At 44.8% G+C, this 22,787-nt stretch overlaps 1 protein-coding gene across 1 annotated transcript in view; it reads left to right on the top strand.

The window, feature by feature from the left end:
- ZNF541 (zinc finger protein 541) overlaps positions 1 to 19,504 on the top strand; it is a 126,128-nt gene extending 106,624 nt beyond the window's left edge. Inside the window, exons 13-17 of the mRNA XM_058280497.2 lie at positions 1,067 to 1,142; positions 1,648 to 1,736; positions 18,202 to 18,342; positions 18,494 to 18,675; positions 18,794 to 19,504. Coding sequence (XP_058136480.1) covers positions 1,067 to 1,142; positions 1,648 to 1,736; positions 18,202 to 18,342; positions 18,494 to 18,675; positions 18,794 to 18,956 — 651 coding nt within the window. The 3' untranslated portion in view covers positions 18,957 to 19,504. The remainder of the gene's footprint in view (positions 1 to 1,066; positions 1,143 to 1,647; positions 1,737 to 18,201; positions 18,343 to 18,493; positions 18,676 to 18,793) is intronic.
- Positions 19,505 to 22,787: the final 3,283 nt, after the last annotated feature.

Here is a 22,787-nt window from a genome sequence, read left to right as displayed (position 1 = left end):
CCTGAAGGAAGGCCACCCTTCCCTCTCCCGAGGGCTTTGGGATTGGTGTGGTCCTTGTGACCTGCAGGGAAATGCTCAGATGAGGGTTCCCTGGATGATTCTTTCTCTGGAGCAACACCAGCAGCCCCAGGGTTGCTCGGGGCTGTGGCGGGGACAGTGGGGAGGGGAGAGGAGCCCGCCAGGGGCCTGCATCCAGCTCATTCACATGTGGAGCTTATTGCTGGATTTGAAAATGCACGTAGGAAAGCCTGTGAGCAGCATGACTGCCACTGCCCCTCCAGGGCACCTCCTCACTGCTGAGCTTCAGGAAATAAGCAGAAAGCCTGGCCAGGGACCTGAGAGTCAGCGCACAGTCTGGTTTTTATCAAGCTGGGACCCAGGGCCTGGCACATAATAGGTGCCCACAAGCACGACTGATAGTCTTTTATTGGGTCCCTCCTGTGTGCCTGGGGTAATGTCGTAAGCGCTGAGGCCAGGACCTGCTCGATGCTGGGCGATCGTGCTGTCATCCAGGGCCCCACGCTCGGAAGGAACCTGCACTTGGGTTAAGGCTCTGCCGCCACTGTCCTGAAATTCTTAATGACTTTGAACAAGTGTTTCTGCATTTCCATTCTGCACTGGGCCCTGCAAATTCCATAGCCAGTCTTGGCCACACTTGTGAGAAGAGAGCATCCCTGCCCTCATGGGACTTAAGTTTTATGAGATGAGACAAAACAGGAAATACATTTTTTTTAAAAAAGGACTATGTTCGTAGATAATGACCAGCACTGTGAAGGAAACAAAAGTGGGGCAGTGCTGCCTCAAACGCTGGTCCTCAAGGAGAGAAGGAGCTTGTGCCAGACCAATCCACACGCTCTTCCCTTCATCGAGAGTCTTGGCATGCAATAAAGTGCCAGCCAGATCAACCGTATGCGCAGGAGGTCGTCAGCTTACAGGCGACAGTGTGGGTAGAAGGAGCCTTGGAATATGGGAGGTGTTCAGTGTTTTTCACATGAATGGAAGAGTGAACGTAGTCCTCAATCTCACCCCTCTTTCAGTGAGCAGCTTGCGACTCTTCTTGTTCCAGGTTGCCCTGGAGACACTATTGCTCAGAGGACCCCAGAAATCACAGACTCATCCACTCGCCGACTATCGTTACACAGGTGGGTCTGTGCCTGGCTGGGCCCATGGCAGGCTCTGCCCGAACTGCGGGGCGTGCCCTTTGGAGCCTTCACCTGCCTTTCCCGAGGGGCTGCCCTCACCAGGATGGCTCAGTGGGAGCTGTTTCCTGCTGGGACCCCACTTTCCTCCTTTCCCTGGGGGGTCCCCTTATGGGTTCTACATAATGTAGCCAGGCAGGATTACCCCTGGCTGGGGAGAGATGGAGGTGGGCCCAGGTCCAGCCCTGGAGTCAGGTCGCCTTGGGCCCCCACTTGGCCCTCGGCAAGTCTCTTGATGGACGAAAACCTCAGTTGTTGCATCTGTAAAGTGGGGACAGTGACGGTCCCTACTTCCTCGGGCTTTTGTGTGAGGTCAAGCAAGCAAAGGGCTCAGCGTGGCTGGTGCTCAGCAATGGCTGCTTTCCACAGGAGGGCAGTCTGTATTCAGCCACGGCTGTGGTCCCAGAAGGAGAAATGCCCTTCCCCTCTTGGCTGTGTTCTCCGACAGGTTCGGACATCTGGACCCCCATGGAGAAGAGGCTCTTTAAGAAAGCGTTCTGTGCCCACAAGAAGGACTTTTTCTTGATTCACAAGACGGTAAGGTAGATGTGGGCTGGTGTCCACATGGCCTCGCCTGGCACAGCTGAGGGCAGTGAGAGCTGCGGGCCACGCGGAGGCCTGCTGGCCCTGGCCCTCCCGCCTGGACGGCGCACTCGCGACTGGAAAGGGCTCTAACGCACAGAGCTGTTGTGAACGATCGGAGCAGTACAGAAATGCATGGCGTGCTCAAAACAAAGACCTCCCTGCCCCGCCCTGACTGAGCGCCATTGTTAACTATTTGCTTGAGTATTTACAGGCATTTATTTCTCTGCCCACACAGAATTTACACACATACATGCACACTTAGAAAAGGATGAGACCATACTATTCTTAATGTCCTGCTGCTTTTTAAAATTCGGTGTACATAAAACTGCACCTAATTGAAGTCTTAAGACTTGATATGCTTTGACTTATGTACATGCCTGTGCAACCATCACCACAAGAAGGTAATGGACATCTCCACACCCCCAAACGTTTCCCTGTGCTCCTTTTAATCCCTCCCTTCATGCCCCTACCTGTCCCCAGGCAGCTGGCCGTCTGCTTTCTAGCACTATAAATTAATTTGCACATTTGAGTGTTTTCTAGAAATGCAATACTCATTCTGTATGTACCTTGCTTTATCTGGCTTTTTCACTCAGCATAACTATTTTGCAATTCACCCATGTTACTGCCTGTATCGATAGCTCATTCTTCTTTTTGTGCAGAGAAGTATTCCATTGTATGGTGTGCACAGCTTGTTTCACCATGTACCTATTGATGAACCCTTGGGGCTATTATAAATAAAGCCACAGTGGACATTCATGGACAGTGAATGTTGTTTGGACATTCACCTCCTTTTGGGGGGAGGTAATTACCTGTGTGGAACTGCATCAGATGGGAGATGTATATTTAGCTTTTTAAGAAACTGCCAAACATTCTCAAAATGGTGGTACCATTTCATGTTCCCACGAGCAGTGTGTAAGATTGTGCTCCACAACCTTTCCAACACTTGGTATGGTCAGTCTTTTCAGTTTTAACCATTCTAATGGGTGTGTAGAAGTATCTCACTGTATTTCCTTAATGACTTGAGCATCTTTTCATGTACTTATTTGCTACCGATGCACCTTCTTTGGTGAGGTGTCTTTTCACATCTTTTGTCTATGTTTTTATTGGGGTGTTATTGATGTTGTGGGAGTTCTGGGTACAAGTCTTTTATCCATATATATGCTTTGTAATATTTTCTCCCAGTCTGTGGCTTGTCTATTCAGTCTCGTAACTGAAGTCCAATTATTTTTCTTTTATGGACCAGGATTTTGGTGCAGTAGCTAAGAAATCTTAGTCTAATCCAAAACCAAAGATTTCCCCTTCTGTTTTCTTCTAGAAGTTTTATAGTTTTAGGTTTTGGATTCAGTTTTATTATCTATTTGGAGTTAATATTTGTACCTGATATGAGGTATGGGATCAAATTTCATCTTTTTGCATGTGAGTATTCAATTGTTCTGGTATCTTTTGTTGTAAAGACTGTCTTTTCTCTACTGAACTGCCTTTGCACCTTTGTCAAAAATCTGTTATGTGCCTGCGCCTATTTCTGGAGTCTCTAGTTTGCTCCCTTGATCTAGCTCTCTGTTTTTAAGTTACCACCACATTGTCTGACTATTGTAGCTTTATAGGACGTCTTGAAAGCTGATAATAATAACCCTTCAACTTTGTTCTTTTTCAAAATTTTGGCTAGTCTAGGTCCTTTGCATTTCCATATGTAATTTAGAATTAGCTTGTTAATTTCTACACAACACCACTAATATTTTGACTGGTACTTCCTTATCCCTATAGATGAGTTGGGAGAATTGACATCTTAATAATGACTCTTCTGACCCATGAACAAGGTATGTCAGTGTTTATTTAGGTCTTCTTTAATTTCCCTTAGCTGTGTTTTGAAGTTTTTAGTGTACGTGTGTTACACATCTTTTTGTCAGATTTATCCCTTTGTTTCCTACTTTTTGATGCTGCTACAAATGGCACTATTTTTAAAATTTCAATTTCTGATGGTTTGTGGCTAGTATATAGAAGTACAGTTGATTTTTGTTTGATACTGTGTCCTGCAAGCTTGCTAAACTCATTTATTAGCTCTTACAGCTTTTTTTTTTTTTGTAGATTCCATTGGATTTTCTGCACAATCAAGTCTTCTGTGAATGAAGATAGTTTTATTCTTCCTTTCCAATCTGGATTCCTTTAATTTTTTTCTTGCCTTCTTGTTCTGGTAGAACCTCAAGTACAGTGTTGAATAGACATGGTGAGAATAGACCTTGTCTTGTTCATCATCTTAGGGAGAACCATTCAGTCTTTCCCCTCTAAGATTGATGTCAGCTATATGCTTTTTATCATAGATACTGTCTTAAAGTTGAGGAAGTTCCCTTCTATTCCTAATTTGCTGAGAGTTTTTTCAGGAATTGAGATGCTCATATGACTGTTTTTAGTTTAATATGGTGAATGACATTGATTTTTGAATGTTAAACCAACCCTGCATTCCTAGTATAAATGCCACTGGTCATGATGTATTAACCTTTTTATATATTGCTGAATTCTACTTGCTGAAATTTTGTTTATAATTTTTTCAGCTATGCTTATGAGGGATATATTCTATAGTTTTCTTTTCTTGTAATGATCTCATAGAATGAGTTGGGAAGTATTCCCTCCTCTTGCATGTTTTGGAGCAGTTTATTGAGAATTGTTTTTATTTTGTCCATAAAATATTTGGTAGCAAAGTCATCTGGCCTGTAGTTTTCTTTATGGGAAGGTTTTGAACTATAAAGTCAACTTATTTAATTTAAATAAATTCATATTTTTAAAATGATATTAAATTCATGACTATTCAGGTTATCAGTATCTTCTTGAGTGAGCTTTGTCTTACAAGGAATTTGTACATTTCATCTGAGTTGTCTAAATATTAGCATAAAATTCTTCATAATATTCTCATATTATCCTTTTATTGTCTGTAGTCTCTAAAGTGATGTTCACCTCTCTCACTCCTGATATTGGTATTTTGTGGCTTTTTATCCTGATCAGTCTAGCTAGAGGCTTATCAATTTTGATTTTCTCAAAGAACCTGGTATTTGGTTTTCTTGACTTTTATCTATTTTTCTGTTTAATTTCTTTTCTGATATTTATTATTTCTTTTCTTCTGCTTGTTTTGGGTTTAGTTTGCTCTTTTCTTAGTTTCTTAAGGGAGAAGCTAAGGTCATTCATGTGAGTTATTTCTTCTTACCTAATATAGCTGTTCAGTGCTATGAATTTTCCTCATAGTACTACTTTGACAAATTTGGTATGTTGGGTTTTCATTTGTATTCAGTTCAAAATACTTTCTAATTTCCCTTTGGATTTCTTTTTTGATCTATGAGTTATTTAAAAGTATGTTGTTTAGTCTCCAAATATTGGGATTTTTCCAGAGCTCTTCTTGTACTGATTTCTAATTTAACATCATTGTGGTCAGAGAAATTCTTTATATGACTTGAATCCTTTTAAATGATCATTTAAAGAGATTTAAATATTAAGAAAAGTCTTATATAGTTCCTCATGCAGTTGCCATTTTCATTGCTCTTCACCCCTTTGGAGAGATCCATACACTGAAATCTCGGATAATTTTCCTTCTGCCTGAAGGACTTCCTTTAACATTTCTTGTAGTGCAGATTTTCTAATAATGATTTCTTTCCACTTTTTTAAGTCTAAAAAGTCCTTCTTCTTTTGCCTTCATTTTTGAAAGCTATTTTCATTAAGTATAAACTTCTAAGTTGGAACTTTTTTTTTCTTTCAGTAATTTAAAGATATTGCTGTGCTGTCTTCTTGCTTCTATTATTACCACCAAGAAATTGATTCCTTGTCTTTGTTCCTCTGTACACGATGTTTCTTTTTTCTCTGGTTGGCTGTTTTTAGGAATTTCTCTATCACTTTTGAGCAGTTTGATTATGTTGTGCTTTGGTATAGTTTTCTTCATATTCTTAATATCTTTGGGGTTTGTTGCGCTTTTGGATCTGTGCATTTATAGTTTTCATTAAATTTGGAAAAATTTTGGCCATTATTTCTTTAAATATTTGTTTGGTCCCTCCCTTCTTTGAGGACTATAAAGTACATTAGGCTGATTAAAGGTGTCCCACCACTACTGATGCTGTTTTCATTTTTGTTGATTCTTTTTTCTCAGTGTCTTTCAATTTGAATAGTTTCTATTGTTGTCCTTTCAAATTCATTAATCTTTTCTTCTGCAGTGTCTAATCATCACTTAATGCCATCCAGTGTATTTTTCATCTTGGGCATTATAGTTTTCATCTCTAGAATTCCTCTCTGGCTGTACTTAACTGTTTGAACATATAGTGTACATTTATAATAACTTTTTTTGTCTTTATAAAAATATGAGGTTCCATATACTCACCCTCCCCTTCCCCCCACAACAACAACCTCCTCCATCATCACGGGATATCTACTGCACTTGGTGAATACATCTCTGAGCACTGCTGCACCACATGGTCAATGGTCCATACTACAGTCTACACTCTCCCCCAGTCCACCCAGTGGGCCATGGGAGGACACACAGTGTCCAGCAGCTGTCCCTGCAGTACCACCCAGAACAACTCCAAGTCCTGAAAATGCCCCCACATCACATCTCCTCCTCCCACTCCCCACCCTCAGCAGCCACTGTGGCCACTTTCTCCACATCAATGCTACATTAACTTCCATTACTAGTCACAGTAGTTCCAGAACAGAATATCAGTGAAGTCCACTCTTATCCATACTCCATTCCTCCAATCTGTGGACCCTGGGATGATTATGTCCACTCCACCTCTATATCAAGAGGTTGCTCAGATTCCATTTGAATGATGGATGCAACTCTCCTGCTTGCAGTTGTAGGCACTCTTGGCTCCCTGGTGTCGTGGTTGACCCCCTCCATCTCCCTGTCAGCTAACTCTTAATGTCCTTTCCTACTAATTCTAATGTGTGTCACTTGATTGTTTCTCATTTGTTTCATATTTTCCTGATTATTTGCATGCCTGATAATTTATCTTTATAAATTGATTTATATTTACATTTTACATAAATGGAATCATATAATATGTTACACAATATATTTGGTTCATAGTAGTGCAGTCATACAGTATTAGTTGTTTTGTGTCTGGCTTGCTTCAGTCAACATAATATCCTCCAGGTGCATCCATTTTGTCATATGTTTTTGTTTTTTTTTTAAAGATTTATTTATTTATTTAATTCCTCCCCTCCTCCGGTTGTCTGTTCTCTGTGTCTATTTGCTGCATCGTGTTTCTTTGTCCGCTTCTGTTGTCGTCAGCGGCACGGGAAGTGTGGGCAGCGCCATTCCTGGGCAGGCTGCACTTTCTTTTGTGCTGGGCGGCTCTCCTTATGGGGCTCACTCCTTGCGCGTGGGGTTCCCCTATGCGGGGACACCCCTGCGTGGCAGGGCACTCCTTGCGCACATCAGCACTGCGCATGGGCCAGCTCCACACAGGTCAAGGAGGCCCGGGGTTTGAACCGTGGACCTCCCATGTGGTAGACGGACGCCCTAACCACTGGGCCAAGTCCTTTTCCCTGTCATATGTTTTATGACTTCATTTCTTCTTATGGCTGCACAATGTTCCATTGTGTGAATACACCACAGTTTGTCCATTCATCAGTTGAGGGACACCTGGGTTATTTCCACCTTTTGGTAATCATGAATAATGCTGCTATGAACATCAGGTGCAGATGTCTATTCATGTTACTGTTCTCAGTTCTTCTGGGTATATATCCATAAGTGGTATTGCAGGGTCACGTGGTAAATCTATATTGAATTTCTTTAGGAACTGCCAAAGAGTTCTCCACAGCAGCTGTACCATCCTACATTCCTACATTCCTATCAACAGTGAATAAGTGTCCCTATCTCTCTACAACCTCTCCAATACTTGCAGTTATGTCTTTTTAATAGTGGCCATTCTGGTAGGTGTAAAATGACATCTTAGTGTACCTTTGATTTGCATTTCCCTAATCATGAGTGATGTTGAACTTTTTTTTTGCTTTCTGTTTCTTCTTTGGACAAATGCCTATTCAAGCCTTTTTGTCCATTAAAAATTTTTTTTCTTTTGTCCATTTTTTAATCAGGTCATTAGTCTTTTTGTTGTGTTGTAACATCTCTTTATATTTCATGGGTATTAAACCCTTAATGGACTTGTGATTTCCACATATTTTCTCCCATTGACTCAGCTGCCTTTTCCCCCTTTTGACAAAGTCCTGTGAGGTGCAAAAAGTGTTTAATTTTGAGGAGGTCCCATTTATCTATTCCTTTTTGTTGAGCATGCTTTGGGAGTAAGGTCCAAGAAACCACCACCTACCACAAGATCTTGAAAATGTTTCCCTACATTTTCTTCTAGTAGTTTTATGGTCCTGACTTTTATGTTTAGGTCTTTGATCCATTTTGAGTTGATCCTTGTATGGGAGTGAGATAGGGGTCCTCTTTCATTCTTTTGGTTATAGATATCCAGTTCTCCCAGCACCATTTGTTGAAGAGACTGCTTTGTCCTGTTAACGTGGGCTTAGTAGGTTTGTCAAAAACCAGTTGGCTCTGTAGAGGTGAGGGTTTATTCTGGACTCTCAAATCTATTCCACTAATTGATGTGTCTATCTTTATGCCAATATCATGCTTGTTTTGACCACTGTACCTTTGTAATATGTTTCAAGGTCAGGCAGTGAAATTCCTCCATTGCTGTTCTTTTTTAGAATGCTTTCAGTTATTTGGGTGCAAATTCCCTTCCAAATTAATTTGGTAATTGCCTTTTCTATTTCTGAAAGTAGGCTGTTGGAATTTTGATTGGTATTGCATTGAATCCATAAATCAGTTTGGGTAGGACTGACATCTTCATGATATTTAGTCTTCTAATCCATGAAGACAGAATATCTTCTGATTTGTTTAGGTCTTTGCTGATTTATTTAGATTTTTTTAAAAGATTTATTTCTTTATTTCCCCCTCCCCCCTCCCCACCTTGCTGTTTTTGCTGTCTGTGTCCATTTGCTGTGTGATCTTCTGTATCTGTTTCTTTTTTATCTTCTCTTTATCACTTTTTCTCTTCTAGGATTCACCAGAATTTGATCCTGGGAACCTCCAATATGGAGAGAGGTTCCCCGTGAGCTGTGCCACCTCAGTTCCTGGTTTCTGCTGTGCTTCACTTTGACTCTCCCCTTCATCTCTCTTTCATTGCATCATCATCTTGCTGCATGACTCACTTGTGTGGGCACTGGCTCACCATGTGGAAACTCAGCTCGCCATGTGGGCACTGGCTCGCCATGCAGGCACACTTTCTTTTCTTTTTCACCAGGAGTCCCCAGTGATCGAACCTGGGTCCTACCATATGGTAGGCAGGAGCCCTATCACTTGAGCCACATCCGCTTCCCTTTAGCATTGTTTTGCAGGTTTCTTCATATAGGTCCTTACTTCTTTGATTAAATTGATTCTTAGGTATTTGAGTCTTTTTGTTGCTATTTAAATGGAATTTTTTTCCTGATTTCCTCCTCAGATTGTTCAGTATTAGTGTACAAAAACATTACTGATTTTTGGGGGTTGATCTTGTGTCCTGACACTTTAATGAACTCATTTATTAGCTGAAGGAGCTTTGTTGTAGGTAGTTCAGAATTTTCTAAATATAGGATCATGCCATCCACAAATAGAATTTTAGTTCCTCTTTTTCTATTTGGATGCCTTTTTTTTTTCTTGCCTAATTGCTCTAACTTGAACTTCTAATACCATGTTGAATAACAATGGTGACAGTGGGCATCCTTGTCTTGTTCCTAATCTTAGAGAGAAAACTTTCAGCCTTGCCCCATTGAGTACGTTGCTGACTGTGGGTTTTTCATATATGCCTTTTATCATAATGACAATAGAAGGACTTTCCTTCTATTTCTATCTTTTGAAATGTTTTTTATCAAGAAAAGACACTGGGTTTTGTCAAATGCCTTTTCTGCATCAATTGAGCGGATCATGTTTTTTTTCCCTTCATTTTGTTAATGTGGTTTATTACTTTGATTTTCCTATGATGAATCAGCCTTGCATACAGAAATAAATCCCACTTGGTTGTGATGTATGTCTTTTGATATGCTGTTCGATTTGATTTGCAAGTTTATTTTATTGAGAATTTTTGCTTCTATGTTCATTAGAGAAATTGGTCTGTAATTTTCTTTTCTTGTAGTGTTTTTATCTTGCTTTGGTATTAGGGTCATGTTGGCTTCATGAAATGTGTTGGGTAATTTTCCCTCCTGTTCGGTTTTTTGGAAGAGTTTAAACAGGACTGGTGTTCATTCTTTTTGAAATGCTTGGTAGAATTCACCTGTAAAGCCATCTGGTCCTGGACTTTTGTTTGTTGCGAGATTTTTGGTGATGATTCAATCTCTTTAAATGTGATTGGTTTAAGTTCTTGTATTTCTTACAACATCAGTGTAGGTTATACATTTCTAGGAATTTGTCCAATTCATATATAGTTTCTTTTTTTTATTCCCCCACCTCCCTCGCCCAGATGGCTCCCTTGTCTGTCCGCTCACTGTGTCTGCTCGTCTTTTTTTTTTAAGGAGACACCAGGAATTGACCCAGAAACTTCCATGTGGGAGGTAGGTACCTGATTGCTTGAGTCACATCTACTCCCTGTCCATTTCATCTAGGTTATTTTGTTTGTTGGCATACAGTTTTTCATAATCCTCTTATGATCCTTTTTATTTCTGTATCATAAGAAATATGATCCAGAATCATATTTTAGATATTTCATTTCTGATTATATTTATTTGCATCTTCTCTTTTTCTTTTTTAGTCTAGCTAGGGGTTTGTCAATTTTATCTTCTCAAAGAATCAGCTTTTGGTTTTGTTGATTTTCTCTTTTTGTAATCTCAATTTCATTTATTTCTGCTCTTTATTATTTCTTTTCTTCTGCTTGCTTTGGAATTAGTTTGTTGTTCTTTTTTGTTTTCTTCAGTTAAATTTTGAGTTTTGCTCTTTCTTCTTTTTTAATATAGGCATTTTGGGCTATAAATTTCCTTCTCAAGACTGCTGTCACTGTATCCCATAAGTTTTTTTCTTTGTTTTGCTTGTTTTGCTCGCTGTTTGCTTGTTTATTTGTTTTCTTTAGGAGGCACCAGACACTGAACCCAGGTGGAAGTGAGGTGCTCAGCTGCTTGAGCCACATCCACTTCCTCCCATAAGTAGTGTTCTCATTTTCATTTGTTGCAATATATTTACTGTTCACTTGCAGTTTCTTCTTTGACCCACTGATTATTTAGTAGCATATTGATTAGCCTCCACATATTTGCAAATTTATCTCTTTTCTTTCTATTACTGATTTCCAGTTTTATTCCATTATGATCTGAGAAGGTGCTTTGTATAATTTCATTCTTTTTATATTTATTAAGAGCTGCATTGTGCCCTAACTTGTGGTCTGTCCTGGAGAAAGATCCATGGGCACTTGAGAAGAATGTATAACCCACTAAGTTTGGATGCAATGTTCCGTATATGTCTGTTAGGTCTAACTCATTTATCATGTTGTTCAAGTTCTCTGTTTCCTTGCTGATCTTTCATCTAGTTGTTCTATCTAATGATGTGAGTGGGGTGTTGAAGTCTCCAATAACTATTGTGGAGATGTCTATTTCTCCCTTAAGTTTTGCCAGTTTGTCTCATGTATTTTGGGACACCCTGTTTAGGTGCGTAGATATTTATGACTGTTATAGCTTTCTGGTGGATTGTCCCGTTTATAAATATATAATGGCCTTCTATAGCTCTTATAAATTTTTACTATTTAAAGTCTGTTTTGTCTGATATCAGTATAGCTACCCCTGCTCTTTTTGGTTACTGTTTGCGTCGAGTATCTTTCTCCACACTTTCACTTTCAGCCAGTTTGTATCCCTGAGTCTAAGGCGAATCTCTTGTAAGCAGTATATGGATGGCTCATGGTTTTTTTTATGTATTCTGTCAGCCTATATCTTTATTTTTTAAAGATTCATTTATTTATTGTTATTTCCCTCCTTCCTGGAGATGGCTCCCTCGTCTGTCTGCTCGCTGTGTCTACTTGTCTTCTCTAGGAGGCCCAGGGAACTGAACCTGGGACCTCCCACATGAGAGGTGAGTGCCCAACTGCCTGCGCCGCCTGCTCCCTGCTGGCCACGTCATCTGCTGACTGCGTCGTCTGCTGGCTGCGGCGCCTGCTTGTTGTGGCATTGGCTTGTTGTGGCAGTTCTGATGACTGTTCATTGTGGTGTCTACTCATTGTGGCATCTGCTTGTCTTCTTTATTTTATTTTTTTTAAAGATTCATTTTTTTATTTATTTCTCTCCCCTTCCCCTTCCCCCCACCCAGTTGTCTACTCTCTGTCCATTCACTGTGTGTTCTTTCTGTGACCGCTTCTGTCCTCCTTTATCAGCGGCACCAGGAATCTGTGTTTCTTTTTGTTGCTTATCTTGTTGCATCAGCTCTCTGTGTGTGTGGTGCCATTCTTGGGCAGGTTGCACTTTCTTTTGTGCTGGGCGGCTTTCCTTACGGGGCGCACTCCTTGCACTTGGGGCTCCCCTACATGGGGGACACCCCTACGTGGCAGGGCATTCCTTGAGCGCATCAGCACTACACATGGGCCAGCTTCATACGGGTCAAGGAGGCCCAGGGTTTGAACCGCGGACCTCCCATGTGGTAGGCGGACGCCCCATCTATTGGGCCAAATCTGCTTCCCTGCTTGTCTTCTTTAGAAGGCACCAAGAACCAAACCCAGGACCTCCCCTGTGGGAGGTGGGCACCCAACTCCTGAGCCACATCCACTCCCTGGCCTATGTCTTTTTTTTTTTTAAGGGTTTGTACTTTTTTTTTAAAGGTTTATTTTATTTTATTTATCCCCCTTGCTGCTTACTTGCTGTCTGCTCTCTGTGTCCATTCACTGTGCATTCTTCTGAATCTGCTTGTCTCCCTTTGTTGCGTCATCTTGCTGTGTCAGCTCTCCGCAGGCAGAGGTCATCAGCTATGGGAAACAAAGGCATGTTGTTTCCATGGAAGCAAGTTACTTCCTTGACCACAGAGTCATGCTGTCTCCATAGCTATACGTGCAGGTCATAAATCTAGCAAGGAGATGTGTACATTCAGGTAGAACAAGGACTAGGTAGAACGGGGCAACCTGAGCAACAAGATTTATGGGTATGCTTTCTGAACAAAACAATAGAACATTGAAATTTTGTACTTTGAATTATAATCATAGATTTTGGTCCATTGTGTTACACAGGTTGAGGTAATGGGAATAGTTAGCTAGGATGGTTGCTGGTTCTCACGATTGCTAGGGGTATATAAAGAAGCCCCTGAGATTAATAAACTTGTCTGATGAGCTTGAGGCTTCAATGCTCTCAGATCCCCTGATCCCAATCTCTCTTTGTCTTTCATTCCTGATACCCTTCAGGTCCGAAACTCCAACAATCAGCTCTCCACAAGCGCAGGCCGTCAGCTTTCCGTGGGCGCGGGCCAGCTTGCCTTCACAAGGAGGCCCTGGGACGTGAACCCAGGGCCTCCTATATGGTAGACAGGAGCCCAATTAATTGAGCCACAGCCGCTTCCCTTTGCCCTATATCTTTTGATTGGGGAGTTTAATCCATTCACATTCAGTGATATTACTATAAATTCACTATTTACTTCCACCATTTTATTCTTGGTTTTCATATGTCATAGCATATTTTCATGTCTTTTCACTCTTTTGGTTATCCTTTCTTCTCTTCTTTCTTCTATACTCTCCTCTAAGCCTCTCTCTCCTATCTTTTTCTTTCAGGCTTTAAAGGCTTCCTTTAATATTTTCTATAAAGGTGAATTCTTTTTTATGAATTCTTAGGTTCTGTTTGTGAATATTTTATACTCGCCTTCATGTTTGAAGGACAGTTTTGCTGGATAAAGTAACAGCTGGCAGTTTTTCTCTTTTAGTGTCCTAATTGTATTTTTCCACGGTCTTCTCATCTCCGTGGTTTCTGATGAGAAATCTGTAGTAAGTCTTACTGGGCGTTCCTTGTATTGATGGTTTGCTTTTCCCTTGCTGCTCTCAGAATTTTCTCTTTATCTTTGACATTTGGCATTCTCAGTAGTATGTGTCTTGGAGTAGATCTATTCGGATGTATTCTGATTGGGGTATGCTGTGCTTCTAGGACATGTAAGTTCATTTCTTAGTGAGAGTTGGAATATTTTCATTTATTATTTACTCAGATACTCTTTCTGCCTCTTTTCCCTTCTCTTCTCCTTCTGAAACTCCCATGACACATATGTTGTTGCGTTTTGTGCTGTCATTCAACTCTCTGAGCCTCTGCTCAATTTTTTCCATTCTTTTCTCTTTCTGTTCTTTTCTCTCTTAATTCAGTTCTTCTTTTTTTGGCATCATTATTCTTTCTTCTCTCATTTCGAGTCTGCTGTTGTGTGCCTTTAATGTGTTTTTTATCTCATCTGTTGTGTCTTTCATTTACGTGAGCTCTGTTACTTTTCTATTTAGGTTTTCAAATTCTTCTTTGTGCTCACTCAGTGTCTTTTTTTAAGATTTTTATTTATTCCCCCACCCACCTCATTTTTGTGCTTGCTATCTGCTTTCTGTGTCCATTCGTTGTGAGCTCTCTTTGTCTGCTTGTCTTCTCTTTAGGAGGCAATGGAAACCTAACCCAGGATCTCCCATGTGGGAGAGAGGTGCTCAATCATTTGAGCCACCTTTGTTCCCTGCTTTGTTGTGTCTCTCATTGTGTTTCCTCTTTGTATCTCCTTGTTGCACCATCTTGTCATGTTAACTTGCCACACCAACCTGCTGCCCTAGCTTGCTGTCTTCCTCGTCTTCTCTAGGAGGCACCAGGAATCGAATCCAGGACCTCCTGTGTGGTAGGTAGATGCCCAAATACTTGAGCCACATCTGCTTCCCTTCATTGTCTTTTTGATGTCATTTATCTCTTTAGCCATATTGTTTTTCAACTCATTCATTTGATTTTGGAAATTTGCATGCATTTTGTTAATTAGTTCTCTCACATCCTGTGTCTTTTCTGGGACTTTGATATATTCCTTTTCCTGGGCCATGTCTTCCATTTCCTTAGTTTGGCTCTTAATTTTTTGCTGATGTCTAGGCATTTGATTAGGTTAGTAGTTTATTCAGGTGCATTTTAATTTCTCTCTTTCGGGGGTATTTAGTGGCGGGAGGCTGTGTGTTACTGCTGTTCTTTGGTTCTTGGTTCATCTTGTTCTAGGTCTTCACAGTTTTCCCTGCTAGTTGCTCAGAACCAGAGCTCTGGACCCAGTAATGGTTTGCAGACCCACTTCCTAAGGCTTTGGGCTAGAAAATGCCTCTCTTATTTTACTTTGAATTTTCTCTCATGCACTTCCTTGGTCTGCCAGCAGATGGCGTTCTTTGGCAGCCCTCTCAGTTAAATGCCTGGTCTGAGTGTGTTCGCTGCAGTGTGGCCCGGATCAATGTGATACAGCTTCCTGCCTGGAGACTGAGAGCCTTGTAATTCAGACTTTCTCAGAGACAGTTCTCCAACCTTCTCTGGCAGTGCCCTCCCTTTTCCCGGGTAAGAAATAATCCCATTTCCTTCTGTGTCCTCAATAACCAGTCCCGATTAGTAGAGAGGGAGATTAAGATCATCAGATCTCTTTAGTCCTGGGTCTCTTTAGTCCCGCGCTGGTTCCTAAGGCAAATAATGTTGCAGCCCTCCCCAGCCTGGAAGGACTCGTGGGTCAAAAGCTGAGTCAGGGAGTAGATGTGGCTCAAGCGGTTGAGTGCCGACCTCCCACATGGAAGGTCCTGGGGTCAGTTCCCTGTGCCTCCTGAAAAAGAACAAGAACAAACAACAAGCAAAACAACTGAAAAAACCAACACAGGGAAGCTGATACGGCCCAGTGGTTGAGCACCAGCTTTCTACATACAAGGGCCACGGTTCAATCCCTGGTCCCAGGTACCTGAAAGAAAAAAAATGCTAAGTCAGCCTTAGGCTGTGTCCATCTCTCTCTTCTTTCCTGGGGTGGTGGATCCCTGTGGCCCCCTTAGTCTGCAGCCACCCAGAGGCCTGAGGATTCGAAAGCGTCTTCAGCGTGGGGGAGGGTGCCAGCAGTGGCAGCTGCTGGTTTCAGCTCACAGTGTTGGCCTCGTGATTCTTTTCCTTTGTTCCTCTCTCTTCTGGGCAGTGTCCAGCCTTCACCTGGTGTCCCAAACCCTAGATTGTTTTCCAGGCCATTTCAGCCTATCTAGCTATTTTTCAGGGAGAGAAGAGAGTCCCGTGTCTTTCTAGTCCATCATCTTCCCAGAAGTCCTAGTTGCTTGAAAATTTTTCATGGGGTTCCAGACATAATGAAGTTTAGCTTGTTGGGTGCTGGATGTTTTTTCATTCCTATTCTTTTTTTTTTTTTTAAAGATTTATTTTTATTTAATTCCCCTCCCCTCCCCCGGCTGTGTTTTCTGTGTCTTTTTGCTGCGTCTTGTTTCTTTGTCCGCTTCTGTTGTCGTCAGCGGCACGGGAAGTGTGGGCGGCGCCATTCCTCGGCAGGCTGCTCCCTCCTTCGCGTTGGGCGGCTCTCCTTACGGGCGCACTCCTTGCGCGTGGGGCTCCCCTACGCGGGGGACACCCCTGCGTGGCATGGCACTCCTTGCATGCATCAGCACTGCGCATGGGCCAGCTCCACACGGGTCAAGGAGGCCCGGGGCTTGAACCGCCGGCCTCCCATGTGGTAGATGGACGCTCTAACCACTGGGCCAAAGTCCGTTTCCCTTTCATTCCTATTCTTGAGTTTTGCTCTAGGCATATTAATATTTCCTTGAAAACAACTTGATCTCTTGGGTACTGCTTTTTGATTTTTCAGACAGGACCAGAGCATAGGGCTAATTATTCCTCATTCTGAAGGCAAGGCTTTGCTGGTACTCTCCTAGGGCCCTTGGACTAGGAGGTTGGCTGTCCCGTTGGTGGGGACAGGCACTGTTCCTGACTGTGCAAACGGCAGGTATCATTCCCTCCAGCCCCTCAGGCTGGTTCTTTACCCAGCTTTGGGGGCCTCCCTCACAGGCATGTGCTGGTCAGCCCTTGCTGAGTCCCTGAGGGGAACTCTCTCTGGCCCTCCAGTGTTCTCTCTTTCCTGGTACTTTGTCTTGTGTCCTCTGGCCACTTGGGTTGCCTCAGACTCTGTTCCATCTCCCCTTGGGGAGCCCCATCAGGCTCTGCCTGGCCTCCCCTTCCGGTGCCGCAGCCTGGGCACTCTCGAGGCAGTAAATTAGGGAGCCTGAGGGCTCGCCCTGTTGCTGTCTCAGGGCCCAGTGTCCTCTGTTGCCTAATGCCAGTGTCTCACCAGCCACCGTGTCACATGCTTTGACTGCGTTGGATTTTCTCTCCCATTGTTTTGGGTGAGGGTAAATCCAGTTCCTCTTGGTCCATCTTGGCCAAAAACAGAAGTCCAACTTCCTCTTCTTACATGTGGTGGTATTTCTTAGCTGTACTGTTTGTGCACATTTTAGTTATACGTTGAAAAATTAGCAACAGGGAAGTATTTTCTGAAGTGAGTGCAATAGCCATCTTAATTTCCTAGAAATTTTCTTTCCGGTGCAGTTAAACTTTTTCTGTTTTCTTTCCTTTTTTATTTTACAGAAATTGTTTTTTTTTTTTTTTTTTTTTTTTTTTTTTAAAGATTTATTTTTTTATTTATTTAATTCCCCTCCCCTCCCCCGGTTGTCTGTTTTCTGTGTCTTTTTGCTGCGTCTTGTTTCTTGTTTCTTTGTCCGCTTCTGTTGTCGTCAGCGGCATGGGAAGTGTGGGCGGCGCCATTCCTGGGCAGGCTGCTCCCTCCTTCGCGCTGGGCGGCTCTCCTTATGGGTGCACTCCTTGCGCGTGGGGCTCCCCTACGCGGGGGACACCCTGCGTGGCGCGGCACTCCTTGCGCGCATCAGCACTGCGCATGGGCCAGCTCCACACGGGTCAAGGAGGCCCGGGGCTTGAACCGCGGGCCTCCCATGTGGTAGACGGACGCCCTAACCACTGGGCCAAAGTCCGTTTCCCAGAAATTGTTTTTAATAAGATCGTTTCTTAGTGGAGGGAAGAACAAATGGTGAGGTCAGAATGCCCGAAACTCAAACTGTACACTCAGCCCATCCCCTCCCATCGTGGCCCGCTTCTCCTGCCGTGGCTTTAGAGGCGGCCCTCAGGGTTGGAAGGGCCGCGTGGTATCCACCATGGGAGGGTCTGCTCTTCTCATCAGTCCCAGGTGGCGTCTCCCAACCGGGAAGGAGCCCTGGAGGTCAGAAGTTAGGTGGTGGCCCCTGCGTGGCTGCACTCTGAACCCCCTCGCCCCTCAAAGGGCCGGGGCCCACCAGGCTGAGGGGAGAGACATTTGGGCTGGGTGGCCACAAAGTGGCGGCTGGCCGGGTGGGGTGGGTGCCAGGCTTCAGGGTACCACTCACGGCGGCTGGCAAGGGGCTGTGCAAAGCCGGCTACTGTTTTCTTTCATTAGATCCAGACAAAGACTGTAACCCAGTGTGTGGAATATTATTACATCTGGAAAAAAATGATCAAGTTTGACTGTGGCCGAGCCCCCGGACTAGAAAAGAGGACTAAGAGAGAGCCAGACGAGGGAGAAAGGACCGAAGAGAAGGTGGCGCATCCTGGGGGGTGGCTGGGCGCCAGCCTGGTATGGATGCCCACTCTCCTCCCAAGGCGGAGGGTAGGGAGGCCGTTCCCCTGGGGGGTTCCCTGCAGAGGACATGCCCTTCGGCACCCTCGTATCGCTTTTGTCCTCTCTGCAGGTCACTTGCAGCCCTCGGGAGAGACCCGGCCACCGACCCACGCCCGAGTTAAAGATCAAGACCAAGAGCTACAGGAGGGAGTCCATCCTCAACTCCAGCCCCAACACAGGCCCCAAGAGGACTCCCGAGCCTCCGGGCAGCGTGGAGGGCCAGGGCGTTTTTCCCTGCAGAGAGTGTGAGAGGTAGCGGCCCTTCCCACCCTGGCTCTCCCTCTCCCCGCCGCTGCTCACCCTGGGCCCAGCCTCAGCCCCGGGCCCTGCCTGCTGTCCTCTGACCCCACCTCCTCTGCTGACTCCTCAGGGTGTTCGACAAGATCAAGAGCCGGAATGCCCACATGAAGCGGCACCGGCTGCAGGACCACGTGGAGCCTGTCGTCAGGGTGAAGTGGCCCGTGAAGCCCTTCCAGCTGGAGGACGACGGGGAAGGGGAGAGCGGGACAGACGGCGGCCCCCTGCCCTGGTGATCCCCAGGTGTCTGGCGGCAGCCAGCCCAGCCAGACAAGGCAGGGCCTCCCTGCAGCCTGTGCAAAAGGAGACCCCGCCAAGGTGCTGGGCGCCCCTCGGCACCTCTCCCTGCTCTCCCACATTGGGCACTTGGCCGCTGGCCCTTAATCAGCAGGAGAAGCCTGTGGTCACCAGTCAGCCGTGCAGTCCCTGTCGGGTGGGTGCCAGCGGTGCTGTTCTCTTTAGGTTTATAGTCTGTCCCTGTCCTTCAGTTCCCCTGTCTACTCTCCTGGAGCCGGGAGGCTTGGAGAGGGAAAAAGTTAGACCTGGGTAGCTCTTAAATCTTTGCCTCACTTTTGGGGTTTGGTTATATTTGTTAGATAAGGCCAAGATTTAGAGAATCAGTGGGAAAATACCTTCAGCTTTCCAACATGTTGGGGCCTCCCTCAGCCGGGCGGTCTCTCTGCATTCAGGATTCAGTCCCTAGTCTCACAATGACTTGTACATGGTTAGGGTGTTTTTTTGTACGTCTCAACTTGTAAATCTTATTAAATTGGGTTCTTGAGCATCTGGCTTCTGGCTTCCCTGATCTATTGATCCTACAAAGGCTTTTGAACCCCTGCCATGTCCCAGGGACACAGAGATAAGATGGGTCCCTGTCCGGGAAGAGCTGGTGGCCTGGTGGGGTAGCTAGGCGGATTAATTTGTCCATTCATTAAGCACCTGCTATAGCCTGTGCCAGATGTCACCCAGTCTAGCAATGGGGGTATAATGAAGCAAGAGGTACAAGGCCCCCTTCCTCATGGAGCTCACTTTCTAGAATGGAGTAACAGTGGCAAAGAGGAGGAGGTGATTTGAGATCTGGAGGGAGGGGTCTGCTTTTGGCCACAGCACCAGAAGCATCATTCTAGGTCCGCGCCATCGGGGCGGGGGCTCCAGGGGCTCTGCCCCAGAAGCAAGGGCCTGGGCCCTGCCATTCAGCAGCAGCATATCAGCTGCAGCGGCGACACGACTCGCCTCCTCCCACAACATCCCACCCTGCAGAGGGTCCGGGGAAGAGCACAGCCCCTCCTTCCTCATTTCCCTCTCTAAGAATGAGGAGAACTTGCAGAAGCTCCCAGCAGACTGCCCCTTATGTCTCATCCGCCAGAGCTGTATCCTGTGCTCGTTTCTAAAGTGACCACCAGTTGGAATGGGAATGACCTTGGCCCACTCTGGGTTTGTCTCCAGGACCAGGGAAGACCAATGTATGCCCTCAAGTTTGTTGTCACCTGAGCAAAACTGGAATTTTGTTAGCCAGGAGAAGTCGAGGACATGGGATGGCTGCTGGGTAGGCAGACCACAGTGTCCCCTACCAAGTGGTATGAAGGAAATGCTGCAGGGGCCGAGTCCTAGGGGAGGGCCAGAGGGTGGCGTCTGGTGTTAGGGAGACGGCCTGGCAAGGCCTCCTAGAGGGGCATGCTGAGCTGATGCCCAGACCCCAGGCCACAGAACGGACTCTGCAGTAGGAAACCAGTGGGGGCTACCAAGCAGGAAGTGACACCTGATATACCTTCAAGAAATCACTGGCTGCTGGGGAGGATGGTTGTAAGGGACACGAGTACAGAAGCCTCCAGGGTAAAAGCAATGGTAACCCCGCTGGACAGTAGCAGCAAAGAGGCAAAGAAACACATGGATTAGGGGTGACTTTGGAGGTGGACTCCACAGACTTGAAGGGAAGCACATCAAGGGGGAGAGGTGGTAAGGAGAATGGTGGGATTGAGGCTGGCCTGTGGGCTGGGGCTTGAGCAGCTGAGCAGAAGCCATTACCTGAGATGGTGAAAAGCAACAGAGGTGACAGGGCCCATCACAGCACGGCCGTGTCTCAGAGTGTGCTGTGTGCTGAAGGCCTGGCAGGGGGGCAGGGTAGTGGTGGTGCCAGGCCAGAAGGTTTCCTAGAGGGCTGACATTTCAGCTGCGTTTTCAGGATTGGGAGGGAAGAAGAGCAGAGGAGGAAGTTAAGTTTGAAGCAGTCCAGGCACAGTGGCTAAGGCAAAGGGCTCAGGCATCAGACGAACCAGAGTAGGGATCCTGGCCTCCCCTCATTCGTTGTGACCTTGGGTCACTTCCTCTCTGAGCCTCAGTTTTCTCATCTATGAAAACGCTTCTCCCCATGTAGGTGTTAAATGAAAAACATGTAAATTAAGTACTTGGCAGGGTGCCCCATATGAACCTGGCAACTAGCTGTGAATGAGCACTCATGCCATTACTACCATTCTTTGGGCCTGACTCTATGTAACGTCAAACTTGCTCCACGGAATTTGGAAACAAAAGACTGGCTTAAAGAGTTGGGGAGTGTTATAGTTTATCTATCGCTGCATAACAAATTTACCCTGAAACTTAACTTAAAACAAATGGAAGCTTTTATAATAGTGCCACATTGAAAGACACAGAACCAAAACTGTTTTATCCAGGCTCACCCCACCTGATCTGTGGTCAGAACACAATGGCAACCACAAGCGGATGGTCCTGGAACAGCTATTTAAGAGAGTTGGGCAAAGGTTTCTTGTCCTTTACCTGGCTCAGCCAACCCCACCACCACCACCACCCTCACCAAGCCAAATACGTGTTTTCTCAGTCATTTCTCCCATCATCTGCATCGGAATCATTTGGGGCCCTGTAAATGAATGCATATTCCTGTGCCTTGACACATACTTTCAGAATCAGAATCACTGGAGATAGAACCCTGGATCCAGAATTTTAAAAAACTTTTAGAACAGTTTTAGATTTATAGAAAAATTGTGAGCATAATACATATATCCCACACTCAGTATCCTCTATTAACATCTTAGTATGGTACATTTGTTAAAATTAATGAACCGATATTGATCCATAATTAACTAAAGCTCGTACTTCATTGGGATTGCCTTAGTTTTTAGCTGACATCCTTTTTCTGTTCCAGGAGCTCATCCAGGACCCCATGTTACATTTAGTACTCATGTCTCTTGAGGCTCCTCTTCGCTGAGTTTCCCGCACTTGTTTTTGATCATTTGAACAGTTTTGAGGAGTATGGGTCAGGTATTTTGTGGAATGTGCTTCAGTTGGGATTTGTTTGATGTTTTTCTCACGATTAAACTAGGCTTGTGCTTTCTGAGGAGGAAGACCTCCTCAAAAAGTGCCATTTTCATTGCATCTTATCAAGGGTACCTACTAGCAATATGGCATCACTCTGATGTTAACCTTGATATTGGCTGATGGTGTTTGGTTTTCCAACTGAGAAGTTAATCCCTTCCTCCCCTTTCATACTGGAAAAGGAAGTCACTACGTGCAGCCCACACTTAAGTAGTTGGGAATTATAATCCACTGCCTTTCAATTGGCGCTTGGATCTTCTGATAAACTGACATCATTGTGTGTGTGTGTCCGTTTTTAGCCCTTCCTTTTTGGCACTATAAGATGCTCCAGGACCATCGTATATAATTTCCTTTTATGGGAGAAAGGTATTAGTAGCCAAGGTCTGGGCGCTAAGTGCTCTCAAATCTGAATTTTTAACACGTTCTCCCAGCTATTCGTATAACTAGAGTTTGGAAACCTCCGCTCTCTAAGTTTTGTTTCCGCCCTTTCCAGTACCTCGCTACCCTACATCGGAACCAAGCCAGATTCAGCACCGGTCGGCAGTGGGCGCAAGGAAAGGCAGGAAAGTTTCTCTTGTCCCACAGACGCCCTTCTAGATGAAGAACCACGGCGCGACTTAAGGACCTAAGCCCTGCGCGAGCGAACTGTCAAACCTGGGCGTGGGCGGGGCTCCGGACGCGGGCCGGGTGTTGTCACGTGAGAGTCGGCGGTCGCGCGGCTGGCGTCCGAGTTCTTCGGG

The sequence above is a fragment of the Dasypus novemcinctus genome, chromosome 18 (genome assembly GCF_030445035.2).
Source record: "Dasypus novemcinctus isolate mDasNov1 chromosome 18, mDasNov1.1.hap2, whole genome shotgun sequence".
Lineage (NCBI taxonomy): Eukaryota > Metazoa > Chordata > Mammalia > Cingulata > Dasypodidae > Dasypus > Dasypus novemcinctus.
This window is presented reverse-complemented; position numbering and strand designations above follow the sequence as displayed.